Below are 20,587 nucleotides of genomic sequence, written 5' to 3'. Positions count from 1 at the left end.
AAAACCTTGTCCTCTGCTCCGTGCAGAGATATTTTTCTTTGACAAATCCTGGTTCTCTTACCTGATGTAGTCAAAGTATTCCTTGTGCTGGTTCCGATAAAACACAGAAAATTTAAGCATGCGCCCTGCAATCACTTCCGCCTTTTCCAAAAGCTGTGTTAAGTGGACCTTTGAATAATCTGTGAATAAAAAACAGTCTGCTAGTGGGAAGCAACACATGATGTTTTCCAAAGTCCACATGGTGATGCTCTACGCTGTGGGGTGAGACACAGGTCAGTGGGGTCCCTGGAGCGACGATCACGTTGGACGTTCTCCTGCTCTCATTCTACCTTTAGAGAACATTCGAAACACGATTCTTTCACTCAAAGAACCTGGGCAATGTAGTTACAATTCCCAGACACCCTTAATGAACTGCAGTGCCCGGAATTTATTTGGGAGAAAGAATGTGTTCAGACAGCCACTCACATATTTTTCACGTTTTTTTCAATGTCTATTCCATCCTTCGTCCGTAGATCTCAGGGCAGTTCACAAGATAATATATATAACACAAAAAGCGTAAGACCAAACCAAACACAAAAAGACCAAACCAACAACTCCGACAAACACATAGGATGTTAATTATCCAAAGGCTTGGTTGAAGAAGAAAGTTTTCACCTGGCGCCTAAAGGTGTATAATCAAGGCACCAGGCAAACCTCCCTGGGGAGAGCATTCCACAGACAGGGAGCCACTGCAGAGAAGGCCCCGTTCTCAGGTTGCCACCCTCCAGAATTCTTGTGGAGGGGGCACATGAAGGGTGTCGGATGCTGATCTCAGGGTCTGAGCATAATTTTTTTTCTACCTAAAAACACAGGGTGGACTTCAACACCACACTGCTACAAATGTTCCATTGGTGCAAATGCTTCATTCAGCTTGGCAGATGGGACGATTCCCCCCTCTCCTCCTGCTGAGGGCTGTCCTGGGGCTTCTCCCAACCCCACAGGGACAATTTTGGGGTGCGCAGAGGTGCAAAGGAAAGGAGATGGGGAGAAGCACCATTGCTCACGTAGAAGTCCTTGCACAGGGCTCATAAGGTGAATCCCACCCATAAGGGATTAGCTCCAGACTAACACGCTATTAAGAGCTTCCTCCCAAACCCACTAATTAACACAAATCACACTAACCTCTAAGCTTTCAAAGTGTTTTAGTTCCAAGTGAAAAGCAGAAATAACAATGTTATGTTATTTCTGCTCACAGCAGCAGGAGAAGTAAATATATTATTAATATTACAATCGGTGTAGGCCCATAAAAGGATAACGTTGGTGCCTTCACACAGAAGGGAATTGCCAAAAGCAAAATAGCCTGGAAGGATGTGTGCATTGTAAAAAAAAGTATCAATTAATGGCAAGTCTGTAAAACAGTGATCTGTTGCAAACAGAAATGAGTTAAGTCGCACATCTTGAAGATGCTTCTTTTCTATGGGTGATTTGCAACTAAGTCAGCAAACCCAGTGAAATAAATGGACATACATTACTTAAGCCCATGACCCCATGAGCTGGATCTTCATAGCAAAGAGCTCACCTCCTGTACAAAATTCTATGATTTCGCTCCATTCTGAAACCATGTAATCACCATCAACTTGCTTTGATGCAGTTTGCACGGCAACGGTGTACTCAGTTCTTGGACTCAGGAACCAATGTCCACGGACAGTCATGGGCAGGGGAACAGCCTTTGCCACTAGTTTTGTGGGTACATCCTAATTGGGCAGACAAAATGGGAAGATCAGGTGCATGCAGAAATAGCAGTAGCAACAATGATCATTCTAGTCTCAAGTGCCTCATACAATTAGGCACTGTGCAATGATTTAAAATGTTTATTGTTAGGGGTGGATGAAAAAAACAGCCCATTTAAATACAGCATGTCTCTCAGAACAGGAATTTCTAAATGCGTTTTATATTGTCTTTGAGCCAAGTGCAGTGCTGGAGCATTTGGGAAATGCACAAAATCTATGGATAACTACGTACAAATCCATGCATTAGTCAGGTAGGTCTGAATTAGATTTGTTTGTATTGAAATCTGAAAAATACCCATCTCTTCAAGCATCCCCCCATACAAACTAAATAAATAGATTTTTAAAGTTCTGTTGGTGCCTAGGCTGCCATGTTAAATATATGAGCCTTCCTTTTTTATGGTCTCTAGTTGAAATCCTGCTTTCCTATCTTGCATTAGTCACCCCAATAAAATCAACTGAATGGTTGACTTTGGGCAATGCAAAGTATTTGGCTAGGAATCCTTCTAATACAGCAATTGCTTTCTGATGAAACTGGAATTACATTAAGGCAGAGCAGCATTACCTGCTATTATGCTAAAGCAGTGTGCATAGTTCACAAAATTTAATTTGCATTTTGAACACATGCACCTGTAAAGGAGGAAAAGAGAGAGACAGAAAAATTCAACCCTTCTCATAGAACAGAATCTGGGTTAACATGGTTTTCCTCCTTTGGAACAACAGGCTGGAATACTCTAATTCTGACCATTATGTGCCTGGCATCCCTTACCCCCGAAGCACTAAAAGCTCTAACTGCAAAATTAAGGAATTGGCCAACGGACCCAAGCCCTTCATTTATGAATTTTAGCTTCAGTGAGAAAGCTTTGCGAATTTGCCGTGAAAAACAAAGCACACCAGTTTGAAATCTAAAGAGGATAAAGCAAGGGAAAAAAAAATAAAGGGCACCAGGAATGATTTGCAAAGTTCCAGCCTACATGAACAGTAAGACTCCCTAGGCTGCAGCAGGAGGATCAAGCTTGAGTATTCCCTCACAAAAAGAAATCCCTGCACATAGAAAGTGAGCAAGTCAGGTTCTAGCCAAGCTAGTCTTCTACATACACAGAGGTGATTTTTAAGCTATATCTATCTAAATATTGAGGAGAACATTCAAAACATGAGATTTACCCCACTCTCAGTCTGAAGTACAGCTCAGAGCCAGTTTTACCATGTAATAGGCAGATGATCTGTTAACTATTTGCAATAGGAAGGACCCATTGTTGTGCCCCAAGTTCCTGAAGCCCTTGCAATGCCAATAAAATGTTGTCACTCAGTATGTTGTGTTTGTGTGTAATAACTACTGGTACACCCTTCCCATTTGTTTGCATGTTCAGGACATTTGTTTTCTTATCGGTACTAATGTAACTGTACATTAGTACAGTTTATAGATTGTAAATCACTTGGAGTTACTTTGGTAAAAAAAAAGCGACCAATAAATTTAATAAAATAACAACGAACAACTGTTTAGGTCACACAGCAAAAATGACACCATTTCCCCACAGCTCTGAAACGAGCAGTCTCAAATTGACAGTGCCCCACCCCCCGCGTGCACGCTCATTTTACACAATACATATAGCAATTCAACATTGCTTGATGACAGGTATACATCATTCCTCTATGAATAGTGCCACTGCCCATTAATGGGCCTGTACATATGGTTTTTGATCCATTGGGCAGGATTGGCAGAGAGAATCAGAAGCTACAGAGTTCCATGTTACTGCATAGAAACAAGAGAGGCAAGCTGCTGAACCAACACAATAGCCAAAGTGAAAAATGTAGCAGGTTGGCTCTGGAAGCTGAAGCATGGGAAAGGTCCATGTGAGCCTGCCCACACCTATGGCATGCTGGGAGATGAAGGTCACCAATGCCGCTGATAAATTTGCCAGCTGGGCCTGCTCCTGTGCCTTTAACAATTGTGAAACATGCAGAAATAAGTTGGGGTGATTGTAGAGCAGTGTTTCCTGAACTTGGGGACTGCAATTCCCATCATCCCTGACCACTGGTCTTGCTAGCTAGGGATGATGGGAGTTGTAGTCCAAAAACAGCTGGAGACCCAAATTTGGGAAACACTCTTGTAGAGCAGGGGAACCAACAACCATTCAGCACCAAAACAGTGGCAAAGCTAGAACCAGACACAGGATAGGATGAGATGGGGTACCGTACCAATATTGCCTAAGTAATGTGTCTCTTAAGGTGCTGTCTGGACTTAACAACTGCCATTTCCGGGCATTTTGAAGAATGAGTGTGCATGGAAAGCTCTTCACCCAACACGTCAAAGCAAAAGGTTATTTGTTAATTACATCTTAATTCAAACCAGATTCCATTCACTCCACCAAGAACTCTATTACACTCAGCAAAAAAGAAAGAAAGAAAGAAAGATGGAATGTGCTATTGATGAACTGCATCACTCTCATATTTCACACAATTATGCAAGATGCACCTTCAACCCAGATAGAAAGAATATCAGCATGCCTATCAAGTTCCACTCCCAGCTTAATTATGCTTAGTCTTCAAAAAGAGGTTCAAATGCCGTTGCATCTTCACAAGAGACCCTACGTCAAAGAAACCGCATTCCCCTTTCCATTCTGTAATAATCCAAATATTGTTATCATCTAAACACAAGAAGTTTTCCACTCCATTATTCTAATACAGCACAAGTGCACACAGATAGAACTCTCCTTTTATCTGAATATCAAACGATCCAAACAATTTATTATGTCTCTTTATCCAGGCAGATAAATAACACCCAGTAACGTGCAGCAAAGGGCTGAAGTGTGGGAGAAATGGCCCTGTTTGAAAGGGGAATACAATGTGCAGGGGAGTGCAATTTCAGATTTTAAGAAAGAGAGCAAAGAGATTACAGTAGGTGGGCAACAGTCACAATAATGATCAAAGATTAGGCTTCTGGATATCATCAAGCCTTGGCTATATTCAAGACTATCCTGTCTTATGTTCATCCTATGCGAGGACTGAACTCACCAGAATTCTACACGGTGGTTTGTTTTTTAAATTACTTTGCACAAAATCATCTTCTTAAGTCATTCTGTTCACGAAATGCCTTGTAGCTCTGCCCCATTTTGTTTATTGCAAAATCAATGTAAGTGACTTTGACTTTTCTCTCTCTCGAAAAATCGCTTCACAATTGATTGTGCAACTTCGGTTCTACTAATGCTAATCATTCTTGGCTGCCATCTCCACAGGTAGTATTTTCCCCCGGGGTCTTGTGGCATCTTCTTGGCAAAACATTTTCTTTTTATTCACATTACACTTTCTCTCTACATTTCTGATTTTTATATTGTCCCTTTGCCATTATGCAGAATTTATTTTGAGTAGGACCTAGTTGGTAATGCACTATCCATTAGGTAATTAAATCCTTGTAATGTCTGAAGTATTGGGGTGATTGTAGAGCAGTGTTTCCCGAACTTGGATACTACAGTTCCCATCATCCCTGACCATTGGTCTTGCCAGCTAGGGATGATAGTTGTAGTCCAAAAACAGCTGGTTTTGTGAGCTGCAACCCCCCTCCACATTTTTATACATTTGCAATTTTGTTTTTTAAAAAGTCCTCATGAAAAATTGTCTCTAAATTTCTCCTAAATATGCACTTCTTGGCATGTGAGTTTGCCTAACGTGCTTTTTTCTTTTTGCAAAGCAACTTCCCCTAATGATGTGCCTTTTTATGCATAATTTAGTATATGCATTTTTGTATACATTACAAGCGAACCACATTGCAAAATTCAGAAATGTGAAATTTCTAAAGGACAGCTGTGTTTTGGTTTGTGTATTGTTTTTGGAAAGATGGGTTTTATATGCAAAGTGAGATGAATTTCTCCCCTGTCACTAATTTGGGACCAAGGTTAATAAATAAAATTTTATCACTCACATTCTTTATCACCCCAAATATACTAGAACAGGCACCCCCAAACTGCGGCCCTCCAGATGTTTTGGCCTACAACTCTCATGATCCCTAGCTAACAGGACCAGTGGTCAGGGATGATGGGAATTGTAGGCCAAAACATCTGGAGGGCCGAAGTTTGGGGGTGCCTGTACTAGAAGGATGTTTATAGGTTTACACTACTTGTTGTGACACACCAAGCTGATCACACCTCATTTGGCAGGTAATTTGGCAGGCAGCACAGTTGTAATATGGAGGTCTTGGTGGCTTGCCTATTGCATCTGTTAGGTTACATTTAACTTGAATAATCTGCTACATACTCATAGATATTATATTAAAATGTATTGTAGAAATTATAACATTGTACCCAAACTTTTGCTTCATGCAAATTCTGCTAAGCCCATCAAGCCTATTAATTAAGTATCTTCTAGTTTCTTATCTTCTTAGTCCAGGCAGGCATATTCCGAAGTCTTTTTTATATATAAAAAAATCAGTTCAATCTGTTATAATTTCCAGTGGTACCAATAGTTGCTATTTTAACTTTAAGTATTTAGCTTCCCATTCATCTTTCTCTCATGTTCTCCTTGCCTCTTAATGTCTTCTATGGTCCTTTCTTCTGCTACTGCCCTTCATTCTCCATGTTTTCCAATACACCCCAATGTTCTTTTTTAATCTACCCCTCAAATTCCTGCCAGGTTTTCTAATTGTCAGGGCACAATGTTTTATACAAAGCATTACAACTCTCCATTTCATTTCCCTCCACTTTTGCATTTGATTAAATTTCTCTGCAGGACGCAAACCTCAAAAAAGAAAAGAAAAGAAAAGAAAATAAGAAAATAAAAATGGGGGGGGGGGAGCGCCCATAATATCAGTGTGTTTGAAATCATCCTTCTGATCCATGGGGCAATGGGCATATAAGCTGATATGTTTTTCCAAACAGGGAAACTTGAATGTGCCTATAGGGCCTTCAGCCTCGCCAGTTACTAGGATTTTCAGAAGGCTTTTAGAAAGAGTTTTGCAGGCATTTTGTGCTGCAAAATTGGTGTGCCCAGTCAATATTTTCCGCATGACTGGTACTTCAGCACAACCCTGTCATGTTTTGTGTTTAAATTTGTCTTCATGATTTTAAAACACCACAACTATCCTCAAGGCTATGGAGAGGTAGGAAAGAAGAAGAAGAGCAGGAGGAGGAGGAGGAGGAGGAGTTTGGATTTGATATCCCACTTTATCACTACCCTAAGGAGTCTCAAAGCGGCTAACATTCTCCTTCTCTTCCTCCCCCACAACAAACACTCTGTGAGGTAAGTGGAGCTGAGAGACTTCAAAGAAGTGTGACTAGCCCAAGGTCACGAACCCAGTTCCCCAGATTACGAGTCTACCGCTCTTAACCACTACACCACACTGGTGTAGAGGAGATCCATACCATACATTTAAAGCACAGCCAACAGACATGACTTCCCACAAAGAATCCTGGGACCTGTCATTTCCCTCTCACAGGGCTACAATTCCCAGTACCCTTAAACTACAATTCCCAATATTTTTGGGGTGTGTGTTTCAAGTGGTTTAAAATGTGCACTGGATGTGCTTTAAATGCATGCTGTGGGCATGATGTCAATACATATAAGGCATCTGGTTTAAGGAACTCACCATGACCCAGAGGTTTGTGGGGCTCCAGTTTGCTCATGAAGTACCCATGTGAACTCATCAATTTCATATCAGCGTTGAGGTCAAAACTCTACTACTCTGCTCTACTCTGCTCTACTACTAGAACAGGGCCAATAATTTTCAGAGCATATGCTTGGACACAGTCTTGGTAGCTTTAGAGTAGATCAGCTACATTGTTTTATAATAACCATTGAACTGATCTGATCCTATTACCCCTGTAGCATAGGTTTCTTTTGTCCCCCCCCCCCCCAACGCTACTCACCCGGAAATGTTTTATTTCTGCTGAGAGACCTAAATGTTTATTTCTGCTGCAAGGCCTTTTCATTTCTTCAAAAGTACCTCACGATGTGAATTATTGTCATTCTAGTATTAAACTGGTTTTCTTTTTAATTCACACCTTTTGCCCCACCTCATAGCATAATGTGGTGTAGAACTGATGAAAAGGACACAACTGATGAAAAGAACTGATGTCCAGGCAAAAATCAATAACCAAATTGATGTACCTGGCAATTCAATACAGTGGTACCTCTAGTTACAAACTTAATTCGTTCCAGAGGTCCGTTCTTAACCTGAAACTGTTAACTAGAGGCGTGCTTTCACTAATGGGGCCTCTTGCTGCCGCTGTGCCACCGGCACACAATTTCTGTTCTCATCCTGGGGCAAAGTTCTCAACTCGAGGTAACTCTTCCAGGTTAGCAGAGTTTGTAACCTGAAGCGTTTGTAACTCGAGGTACCACTGTACACACACACACACAAAAACAAAACCTGGTGTGAGGTATCTTTTAAGCTGCTGCTTTTATAATATCGGGGAAGCCATTTTGCGGGTTTCCCCCCTCGGCCATGCCTTCTGGAGTAAGTAGGCCACACATCTTGGTCAAAATACTTGGACAATAGAGTTTGAAGAAACACCACAAGGATCACATCACGACTTAAGATGGTTTAACATGTGTACAGTGGTACCTCGACTTACGAATGACTCGACTTACAAATGTTTCGACTTACAAACGGAGCTCCGTCCGCCATCTTGGATGTGGTTTAGATAGGATTTTTTCGACTTATGAATTTTTAGATAGGGTTGCTTCGACTTACGAATTTTTTCGACTTACGAATGTGTGTTTGGAAAGCATTAAATTCGTAAGTAGAGGTACCACTGTACAGTATACTGTTTTCCCTGCTTCTTCTCCATATGATCTCTCGAATGTTTGGAATCACAAGGAGAAAGGTTGGTGTGAACCAGGTTTTTGTTTGACATGAGGGCTGTATGCAAATGACCTCTTGTAATTCTCTACCTTGTTTGTGGACAATGAAATCTGGGCAGTGAGGGTGGGTGAGGGAATGACATTTTGCTGATGGGAACATAAATTATCCATCAGTTTCTTGGGGATAGGGCTCACCATTAGGACTGAAAAAAACACTCAACTGGAGTTAAAACATGGACTCAATGGAAGCCTTTTCTTTGGTAAATTCACCACTTAAGAGATTAAAACCACCACCTCCTCCCTTTCAAGTGTCACAATCAAAAAGCATTTCAGGGATCTGAAAAGCATGTAGAACTTTGCAGTTACTCGAAGCGCATTCTGCTGCATTATTTTCTGTTTGACAACAACAACAAAACATACCTTGTGCTTAAATTTGTTGGAATTCTTGTTCTCTTTCTTATTTAGATCGATGAAGTAGTGAGTGATGCGTTCCTTGGACTTGGAATCCATGTCCCATGAAATCTTGAAGGAATCACAGGTGATGTTGCTGATTTTGATGTTGTGCGGAACCGGAAGCTCCTCCATCTCTGCAATTCCACTGTCTTGCGATTTGTTCCCTGTACAAGAGGGAATAGAGAATAAAGAATCTCTGTCATCGAGAGTGGCGTTGGAGATTGATTGCCCCTTCTAATTTTCCTGGAAAACGAGAGGGAATTGTTTTCTTCATTAATGGTGCAGGATTAGGGTGTGTGTGTGTGTATGTGTGTGTGTATGTGTGTGTGTGTGTGTTTTAAGATGCCAAAATGCTGGGCGAAACCAGGGGGTGGAGCCAAGCCAGAACCTGTCATGTCACACAGGCAGAGCAGAAATGGGAAGGTGAGTATTTGGAGATTTTTGGATCTCAAGGCCTGGTCCATACATGCCATACTCTGAGGTAGAAGAATAGAGATTGCTTGATTCTGGGGAACATGCAAGGAAGGGGTTCTGTTGCGTGGGCAAATCTGGACAAAATGCTTCTTATTTCTTTAACGGTAACTTGATGGTGTTGATACAACTTAAACAAATACACTAAATAAAAACTGAGCGTCCTGGTCTGGGGAGACAAATAAATAAATGACGCAGTTGCCATCTGAGGCCTTAACTGCTACAGTCTAGCTTTATTCTGCTGCAGGAGTGGAGAAAGGCTGAGTGATTACCTGACAGAAAAACATTTTACTGTTTTGTACCAGTTCTAGCTACCTGGCAACCGTACACAGGAGACAGGGCATAGGTGCAGATCCTAAGACAGGACTGGGGAGCCTGTGGCCCTCCAAACGTTGTTGGACTCCCAGTCCCCATCATGACCAAGGGGATGACCAAGGGATGATGGGATGTCCAACAGCATACCCATAAACAGGGCCTGCCCACAAACACAAATGGAATTAATTCACGTGAACCAATGCTCATCAGCATTAGTTAAGACTGCAGTCTGGTTCACGGGAAAGTCAGGCTGAGCTAATGCGAGTTGTTTTTTTCCCTTTCTTTCCTTTTTACTATCCTGAGAGACATACGAAGTAATTAATGTCACAGAGAATTGTTGCTGTTCCAAAAATGATTGCTTTGCTAATTTAATAGCTAATGCCAACCACTATTCCAGTCCCCTGGAATATTTTACTTACTTACTTACTTACTTACACACACACACACACTTTAATTAAGCTTCAATGCACATTTTAGACATGGGTACTATGAAGGCCTTAATACAGGAATGGAAATGTTTGCTAGCATTTATAAGCAGCAGCAATAAACAGTAGCATCACTTTTACTGCACAGCCCAGTCAGAGCTTGTGGCCTGCTCTGTGCAAATGGTATAAGATGTTTTGGAGATTTATTTATTTGGCTTCTATAGAACTAAGCACTTGCATTTGGTTGAGCATCCTGCTTCCCACAATAGTAACCAAATGCAACCAGGGAGCCCGCAAGGAGGGTTTGATGACACTGATGCTTCTCTGTTGTTTGTTCATCTCCTTCAACTTATTCAGAGACAAATTGCCTATGAACCTGGAGGAGGAAAGCTGTCTATCAGCTAATTACCAAGTAGAACCTCCAGGTGCAGAGGCAGTCTACCTCTGAACAGAGCAGAAAAGTCCTTTTGGCTTCAAAACCTGCTTTGTCTAATTGCCTTTTAAAGGTGTCTAATCTCTTATGTACAGTACAGCCGCACATTTAACTAATGTGATTTCAATCTTGAAGTTGAAACTGTGCAAATTAAATGCATGCAAGGAAATGCTATGGCCTGGACCTGAGGGCTCCTATGTGTGAAGCACATGCTCTACCACTTGAAGAAGTTGTCATGGCTTGGATCTGAGCAGCTGTTGAAGCAACTACTATATCATGGGTGGGGGAACCTGCCCCCTTCAGGCATTGAAGGGCTACAGCTCCCATCAGGTCTAAACACTGGCCATTTGGGCTGATGGGAGTTGCTGGCATAAAAGCAGAAATAAAATATGTGTGTGTGTGTGTGTGTGTGTGTGTGTGTGTGTGTGTGTGTGTGTAAAATCAGGATGGGATTACTCTGAAACTCGCCACCCTTCTCTCAAAAACTAAAACCCCGAATCACCACCAACACTTGGAATTTGCCTCACTTTTATTTCTTGTACGAGGGAAGTTTTTGTATGCTGCACTATAGCGCACACAATTTCAGTGGCAGGTTTGTTTTTTGGGTGTTTGTTTTGGCTCTGCTCCCCGGGACAGCAAAGTGCCTTGGATCAACCAGCCTATCAGTATGCAAATTACTGCACTATCCGTATCTCGTTAATGCAATTCCCTTCCATCCCCTCCTTGGTGCCAAACACAACATACCATCTTTTTAATAAGAAAAACCCGAATCTGAGCTTCTACAAATGTGTGCCTAGCAATCATTCTCCTCCTGCCACCTTTGGTCACCACTCTGGGTGTATTTACAGTTGCACTTCATTTCCAAAGAGCACCCTGTCAGATTTCTGCAGTTCGTGCAGGAGAGGGAGGAGCCAAGTGCCCACTGCCATCCCACTGCCAAGGGAGAAGTGTCTGTACTAAAATTAGGCCTTCTCTCCCGCATAGCAGCTCTTTCCTGCAGTGGTGCCACCAGCCAGTGCGAAAGCAGGCAGGGCTATGTGATGTTTATCAGCTTCATACTGCATGAGTCGGTGGGGAGGTGCAAAGTGACACTGCAGAAGGGGGAAAGGCAGAGAATGGGGTGGGTGAAAAAGACACCGCACCAGGGAAACCAAGAATGTGAAGAGAAAGAGACAGGAAAGCAAAGGGGCAAGGAGAAAGCCGAGCTAAACCATTTGCAATTGACGAAAAGCTCCTGCTGAATGCAGACTCTGGACTCCAGCCAAATGGCCGTGGCTCTCATTCCACGATTTAATGTCCAAGTCCCCTACAGTTTCTCCTTAGGAGCTTGTGCTGTTAACTGATGCATTACAGGCAGGAAGTCAACAGGTGTGGTTCTCACCAGCAAGGGGAGGCAGTGAGGAGAAGCCGTACCACCTTGAATGCCTGCATATTGCGCAGCAACACCCCTCCAAAAGGGAGGGGAAAAATTTGCCTCGGAAAGAGATGGCAAACCATGCTATGCAAACCAAGCAAGAGCTTTTCTGGCTCTGGACAGGATGATTCAGAGTTTTTGAATGAAAAAGGCTGACTCAACGACTGCAACTGGGTTCCTTCATTTATTTGTAAATAACCAAAGAGCTTCTCTTAGTTGCTGGGACATGTTTCGGCATTTTACAGCAACTCTAGCAGAAAATGCCTGCGACTGTAACAAGCCAAACACTTGGACCCAACAGTCATGGCAGTGAGGTGGGTAGTAAAATGCAGCGGTCGTCTCTGTTTGTGAGATGCAGGTTCTAGGCACTGGGGAAGGCTCTCGCTTCTGCATCACATTTCGAAAGACCAGGACCACACAAATTCAAAAGAGATGAGAGAACATGTACAAAGCAGAAGTCAGGATAGCTTAGTTCAGTGGTTCCCAACAGGTGGTCCGGGGACCCCTAGGGGTCCGCAAGATGCTATTAGAATAAAAAATATATTAAATCTATTTCGTATGATAACAGATTTTTTGTTTTGGCCGCTTCCTGCATGAGCAGAGTCTAGCGCAAAACTAGAATTAGATAGAGGCAGTAGTTCTGCTGTATGCCGTTAGGTGGCGCTTTACAAACACTACTGTTTTGCAAAGAGGCCGTGCACGCATTCTACTAACGCTCACCTCCCCAAGATGCTTTGCGTGCGTCGGCTTCATTTGTGCACTACTGCGCAGGTATCCTGTCTTCTCCATTCCCCTCCCTCCTCCCTGGCGCGCGCTGCCTCTTTGCAAAACAGTAGTGTTTGTAAACAAAGCGTTGTTTTTCGCAGAAGCTACAGTTCGTGTAGTTAAAAATGGACCGTTGGTTAAAAAGTGGTTCGTTAAAACGACAAAGGCCTACAGATGAAGAGGAAGATAATGCATTTGATGTTAAAGCAAGTAAGTCAGTGACTCTCGAACCGATCTTGTCAGTGTCCATTGAACCTAAATTAAAACTAACTGTATACTGATGGAGTACTCTGTTGTAATTGTAAAAAACTTATAAATATAAAATATAAAAAGACTCTTAATTTGGCTCTCACTTTTTAATTTTAGGATTAGGAATTAATGGGGGTCCTTGTCACAATAGCAGCTCGATGAGGGGTCCTCGAGAAAATTTTGTTGGGAACCCCTGGCTTAGTTGGTTAGAGCTCAGGGTCCCTCCCAAGTCATCCATTCCGCGATTCTACCTTTAAACTGTATCACGGAGTGAAGAGGGCTAGTCACTTATATCTTTAAAATGACATCTGCTCTGGGTCACTGGACATGCCCAGGAACAGACTGCCTCCGTCAGGCATTGAGGCTAAGCAGCGAGAGGAGAAGCAAGGTAGAGAGGAGACAAATCAAGGCTTTCTATGCACTGCATTGTGTTCAATTCCCTTGTTGCTCATCATTTCATCCCCTCAATGGGCTGGCTTCTTATCATCAATGGTGTGGCTCTCAAGATGTTGCTGGACTTCAATTACAGCTATCGCCGAACATAGGCCTTGCTATCTGGAGCCAATGAGACTTGAAGCCCAACAGCATCTTGACTGCCCCAAGTACCCTATCCTTGCCCTTCCCCCCAAACATGTTTGTCTGTACAAAGGAAAATTTGGTTTCCCACCCCTACCGTAAACACAAAGGGGAGGAATCCTGGCCAGTGATGGCACCCCTATTGCTCTTACTTTATGTTAAGAATGCAAGAACTGTGTTGGTTAGATCAGCATTGGAAGCTCACAGACAGAGCATAGCAGATATAAACATTCTCCATTGTTTGTCCCTCTGCATCTTGCAATCAAGAGGTATACAACTTTGGTTGATGTGAGCAAGTTCTTCCCGTTCCACCTCATTATGCATTAGATTCCAACATGATTGTCTTCTGGCCAGAATGAATATTTTGGAATGTTGATAATGTATTTTGCATAGGAGGAGAGGGAAAAATATGATGACCTAGCTTCCTTAGAAGACAAGATTCTTATTCTTCTGAGCAACATTTTTTAGGAAAAATGTGGGCCTTAAGAAAACACACACATATGTCTTTATTTTTCTTTCTGCTCTGGTGCACTCCAGCAGTACCAAAAATAAAATAAAAACAACACACAGAGACATGGGCTGGGAAATATAAGCTTTTCAACATTATAAGCTTTTCAACATTGTGGTAAATCACCAGCCAAACATTGGGGTGTGGCGATATACCACGATGTTGAAAAAACAAGCTGTCGGGTGAAATTGCTGCAGCTCTTGCTGCGGGAGCTGAGGTGCTTTCACCCCAGTGCCTAGCGGGCTGGGACAATGTAGCTTGTTTGAACGGCTCGCAGAATCACCCCCGGTGATCCCCCCGCTTCCGTGGGAGCCAGCGCCGAGTTGGGGGATCCTTTAACTACTCAGCTGAGGGGAGTGGCAACCTCACACTCCTCAGCCGAGCAGTTTAAAGATACAGAGGGAGGAACAAGTTGTATCGGCACCTTGCAAATTTAGCTCTTTTTCTCCCTCTGCGCAATATGAGGGCAGAGTGGGATGGTGGCTTCATTCAGCGATGTATTGCTGGTGAAACCACCACTGCTCCTGAGTCCCTCTACTAGCAACGCTTGCTGGAGGAAGTCGCTAGCAGAGGGACTCAGGAGCGGTGGCTGTTTCACCAGTGATATATCACTGGATGAAACCACCATCCCACTCTGCTCTCACACTGCTCCTGGGCCTAACACACCCAGCTTCCCTACAGTACAGGCGCCCTTGAATATTTGTTTTATTTTGCCTTTCTTAAAGTTCTGGAAATTAAACACACACACACACACGCCCATAAAAACACTACCTGCAAGAAACACTGGCATATTTCAACAGTGGCAGCCCAGAGGTTTAACAGCTATCCCACTTGTGGGAACTTCGTTTTTAGCATGGTGTCCTATAGCCATATTCAGTGGGTGGCTTGTGAAAGATGTTGCGCATGTGTCGGTCCAGGAGCACCTCTTGGTTAATGCCAATTTTCCAAATTATGGAGAAACCCACCACAAATCATGCCAATGATGGAGGGTCGTCCATGGCAGGGACACACTCCCAGGTTGCACCCGCTCTGCCTTTCAAGTTGGCAGACATGGGCTTGTGGGATGCAGTGAACTCCCTAGACCACACTGGGGAGCGTTGCCAGAATTTTTGCTTAATAAATCCTGGCTTTCCCCTGCCTGAACCTCCTCGCTGTCCATGGAGGGCAGTGAGGAGCGACCACCATTGACTCCTGATGTAGCCAGAAACCCTAGTGCAACTTCTCCTGTTCTACTCTCCAACAGTTAAACTTGTACGCTACCTCTTGCATGACCACTTGCACTAAACCAGCTCTCAAAATGTCTTGTGCTGATGTGATGCTGGATCTCACTTGTGGATTCAGACATAGCACCCCGCTACTGCCAGCAAACACCTTAAGCACCCGTAATTAATAGCTGCCACTGACATACCGATTTCTGGTTCAGGCAGGCAAGTACAACACTTGATCACACGGTAGCTTGTTCACTTGCCGCTGAACATTCAAACGGCCTCCATTAAGTCACATTGTGTTTCTCTTCAGGTGACCTCTGAGTCTCTGTATGAGTGAGAGAGTAATTTCTGCCTTTTCACTCCCTCTGCACCATTCAGAAATGTGCAAGAGCCTTTTATATTCCCTGCTATTCATCTTTTTTCCTCAAGTAAAAAGCCACTACCTTATAAGCCTTTTCTTCACAAGAAAGGTGATTCAAGCCGGGGAGCTGAAAATCTAAGCCACATTCTTCTTCTTCTTCTTTAAGCTCTGGACTAACCTTTCTTTCTTTATTATTTTTTCCCTCTTTTCCCTCAGCCCTTTCAATTGTATATACTAGGATGAACTTTGCACCTTAGTTCAGCAGAATTTACCCTCAGGTTACCAGCCCACCACTATCAGCATATGTGGACAGGTAGACTGCTAAAAGTTGGTTACATATTGATTTGTAAAATCAGCATTTTGGGCCAGCGGTGGCTTAATATGGGGTGGAGGACAGTGAGAGGGGATGCCCATGGGCCAGACAGATCACTTGCAGCCAAGATATACTCTTATCAGTCAATTATAAATACCTACTAACCTCTTTGGCCAGACTTTTATAGGCAATTATGCCAAAAGCAGCGCTTTTCAAAATGGGGTGTATAGGTGCCCCATATGTGAAGTATTATGACGACAACCTCTATCAGAGAGCCCTTAACAGCAGCGTCCCTTTACCTGCTTAGAGGGCAAGCCTAAACAGAAAGGTTCTATAGGCATCCTGGGCAGCCACAAGTCAACTGCTCTGCTTGATTGCTAAGAAGCTTCCTTGTTTCGTCTCCCTGTAGTTTTCTTGCTTGGTGGGAGCTGCAGGATGGCGCAGAGATTGTAGCACTTCTTAACATCCTTCAGATCTGGGGCGTGCTGCAGGTTTGTTCTATTTGCCCAAGACTGCAATTCCTCAGGGACCACCTCTCCCTGTATGAACTGCCCTGAACCTTGCGGTCATCATCCAAGGCCCTTCTTTGTGTGCCTCCTCCACAAGAGTTCCAGAGGGTGGCAACACGAGAATGGACCTTTTCTGGGGTGGCTCTCTGGTTGTGGAATGGTCTCCCCACGGAGGCTTTCCTGGTACCTTTATTACACATCTTTAGGTACCAGGTGAAAACATTCCTCTTCTCCCAGGGCCTTTGGCTAATTAAACAATCTACGGCCTTTTAAATGTGTTTTGTGGGGCGGGCATTGATTTATTCCCACTCTGTTATGTTTTCACTTTGTATTTTCATGATGCAAACTGCCATGTGATCTTTGGATGAAAGGCAGTATATAAATTTAATAAATAATAATAGTAATAGCAATAATAATTTCCAGACCAAATTCTGCGAAGTTTTGCTTGGGGGATGTTTTTCCTCCTGTACACAGGAGTTCCAATTTCTAGGAAAGTGCTTAAGGGAAAAATACCACTGACACTACAGAAAAAAAACTGTTTAAATGTTGTGCTAATTTTAAAGATAAATAGCTCCTTTGGTCATGTGCAAGGATGCCTGGTGGGGAACAGGACATTTACCTCAGGCCTACAGATTTCTAATGTGTCAAGTGTACGTCTGAGCCCACAATAGTGATGAAAGCTGTGAACAATTGTTGCTCTTTTCTCCCCACCAACGTCCCCAGCACATGTCTGATTCACAAATGGCTAATTGTATAATTAACTTATTATCCATATGAGCAGTGACTAAAAAAGAGTCACAGTTGTCGAACGCTATGTTAGCACAACATGAACTCGCACACTCCCACTCTTCATTACCACCTTTTCTTCCAGAACAAACACTCAAAGGCAAGCAAAATTATTTTAATTGCAAAAAATGGTGAAAAAACAACCTTTTCAAAAGGACATATTATAGAGCTGAACTTCTACTCTCTCTCTCTCTCTTTGCTTTAAAAAACTAAAAATAAAAATTCCCTTTCAATCTTCAGGTGCTACTGTAAATAGTTAATTCTTTGATGGTAGGTGTTTCCAACAGAGAATGGGACCTTATCCAGCTCTGCCCAATTTTAAAAGGTAAAGGTAAAGGGACCCCTGACCGTTAGGTCCAGTCGTGGACAACTCTGGGGTTGCGGCACTCATCTCGCTTTATTGGCCGAGGGAGCCGGCATACAGCTTCCAGGTCATGTGGCCAGCATGACAAAGCCACTTCTGGCAAACCATAGCAGTGCATGGAAACGGCGTTTACCTTCCCGCCGGAGCGGTACCTATTTATCTACGTGCACTTTGACGTGCTTCTGAACTGCTAGGTTGGCAGGAGCAGGGACCGAACAACGGGAGCTCACCCTGTCATGGGGATTTGAACCGCCAACCTTCAGATCGGCAAGCCCTAGGCTCTGTGGTTTAACCCACAGCGCCACCCATGTCCCTCTGCCCAATTTACTCATGTACATATTAGCTCCCTTTAAGGATTAAAAATATATGGAAGCTTTGGAGGTTCTCAAAGGTGGGTGGATGAGTCCAGGGAAGATGAGAATGTATCCAATATATATAAATAGGCAAACTGAGCAAGAGCATAATAACTGTGGCTTAGTCCATCAATCAGTAGCCAATCATGTACTTCTGAGAAGTATGCCATGCTCCCTTCTTGTTTGCCCCCAGAAATAGAGGTATGCTGCCTCAGATCATGGATTTGCTATCATAGATGACGAATTTGTTAGCAGTTCATTGGCCCATCCTCCATGAATTTGTCTAGTCTCTTTTTCTTCTTCTTCTTTGGCGATCACTCATAGCCGAGTAAGATTGTCTTCCATAAACACGGTTTTAACAATGGGTCCGTAAGTGACTGCGGAGGCCAATTCAGGATCCACACGTCCTTCCACAGTGGGGACATTGGTTTCCAGGTGGGAGTTGATCATGGCGTGGATTTGCCCAGCGTGCCTTCCTCTTAGCACGTTTCTCCCTTGCATCCTGAGATCGAGTTTCTTCAAAGCCCATGACACCTTTGGTAAAGGCTCACAGGCTAGTGTTTCCCAGTTGTCAATGTTTATACTACATGTTTTAAGATTTGCCTTGAGACAGTATTTAAACCTCTTTTGTTGACCACCAGCATTACGCTTTCCATTTTTAAGTTCGGAACAGAGTAGTTGCTTTGGAAGACGATCATCAGGCATCCACACAACATGACCAGTCCAACGAAGATGATGTTGAAGAATCATTGCTTCAACACTGGTAATCTTTGCTTCTTCCTGTACACTGATATTAGTTCACCTGTCTTCCCAAGTGATGTGTAAAAATTTTCGGAGACACCGTTGATGGAATCTTTCAAGGAGTTGGAGATGGCGTTTATAAGTGGTCCGTGTTTCACAAGCATATAATAAGGTTGGTAGTACAATAGCTTTGTAAAACAAGCACTTTGGTTTCTCTGCGAATGTTCCAGTCCTCAAACACTCTGCACTTCAGTTGGGAGAAAGCTGCACTCGCAGAGCTCAGGCGATGCTGGATTTCGGCATCAATGTTGGCCCTTGTGGAAAAGGGCCTGCTAAGCACTGTATTGGTTGGATTTCCGATGTTGCCTCTGGTGATCTGGTGGCAAAAGGTGTTGCAACAACATATTTTTGTGTGTGGACAAGGCAAGTTTTTCAGAACTGTTGAGGCAGTTTACTCTGCAGCGTTGCTAGCTATTTTGTCAGGGGCTGTGCCAGTTTATGGAACTGAAAGATGGCTTGAGCCATCAACCCAATGGCCCCTAGGCACTTGCTTCCCAGGCTTTCTCTGGCTTACAGAGGGAATTGTTGACTATAAAAGAACAGCAACAGCTGGAACATGAGAGGTTTGTGGCCAAATTTTAATACTGTACCATAAAACAACCATTCTAAACCTTGGTGGTGGGACCAATGAAGATACATTTTCTCCTCTGTCAACACTTAGCATTTCAGCTTGCCAAATTGAACAATCCCCATTCACTTGCATTTCTCAGCATCTCTGAATAATTTCTATGCAGTATGAACAGTGCAGAAAAGCAGATCTTATTTTGACATCTCCCAAGTTTCAATGTATTACATTAGAGCACTTTAAAAACAAATTAATTCACTATCAATGACATAGTTAAAAACTGCATTTTCTCTAATGCCTAATTAAAATGATAAAATATCCTACCATGGATGCTTACAGAATCTTGTCAGAGTCTGCAAAATGCAATCTCTTAGCTATCGTAATTTTGCTCAGTTTTCCAGAAAGGTCCCTTTGCAAACAGCAACAGCAAACTGATTTGTCAAATGCATTTCACAAGGCTCTTTGTCAAGGGCTTTCTCCCAGCATCTTATGAAAACCACCCAAGCGATTGATGGTTTTCAACACTTGGTATGCTTCACAAATATTGGGCCTTTTGTACAGGGTCTTGCTATCCAAACATGGATCTGGTGAAAAGTTCCCAATTTGAATACTTGTGAAGCTATTTTGGTCCCCGTGAGTTTTGAACCTCAACATATGGGATACATAGAAGGAGAGCCATTAGTTCCCATAGGGCAGGAAATCAACAGCTTCAGGGGTGAAATCAGAAAGGTGGGGGCTAATGGTCACCCCCTGCAGGTCATTCACCACCACCCCTTCTGTTTCAGCAACATTTATGCTGGCTGCCCAAGGAAGAGAAAAGCCTTCCTGGCTAGTCAGCAAACTGGGACCCTCCTGAGTGGCAGACCGAACCCTTAAAAAAGCAAAAAAAAAACAAAAAAAAACCACCACCAAACACTCTCCAATGGGTTTCTATTTTCAAGGTGATAGTCGAGGGTCCCCATTTTTTTTTTTTGAGTCTGATGCTTGGCTATTGCCAGCTGTGACCAGTAAAGAAAAGTTCAGATTCTCAGGACGTTAAATTCTGTTCTTGTGCAGTATCATGGAAGCAGTCAGCCTAGGAAATGTCTAGGAGGCAGAACCATGAATGGGCAACATGTTAACTGATGTTGGAGAGCCTCAGAATATCAGGTGCCAAG

At 43.1% G+C, this 20,587-nt stretch overlaps 1 protein-coding gene across 3 annotated transcripts in view; it reads right to left on the bottom strand.

Annotated features, from left to right (window-relative positions):
* Nucleotides 1–20,587, bottom strand: part of PHYHIPL (phytanoyl-CoA 2-hydroxylase interacting protein like) — an 82,985-nt gene that overhangs the window by 5,628 nt on the left and 56,770 nt on the right. For all 3 annotated transcript variants that reach the window (XM_088670227.1, XM_088670226.1, XM_035138044.3), the window contains 3 exons: nt 8,982–9,178; nt 1,559–1,733; nt 62–179 (listed from right to left, as the gene is read on the bottom strand). In XM_088670227.1, coding sequence (XP_088526353.1) covers nt 62–179; nt 1,559–1,733; nt 8,982–9,178 — 490 coding nt within the window. The remainder of the gene's footprint in view (nt 1–61; nt 180–1,558; nt 1,734–8,981; nt 9,179–20,587) is intronic.

This window comes from Zootoca vivipara, chromosome 5, assembly GCF_965207765.1.
Source record: "Zootoca vivipara chromosome 5, rZooViv2.hap1.1, whole genome shotgun sequence".
Lineage (NCBI taxonomy): Eukaryota > Metazoa > Chordata > Lepidosauria > Squamata > Lacertidae > Zootoca > Zootoca vivipara.
Note: the sequence above shows the minus strand (reverse complement) of the source record. Positions and strands in the feature narration are given on the sequence as shown.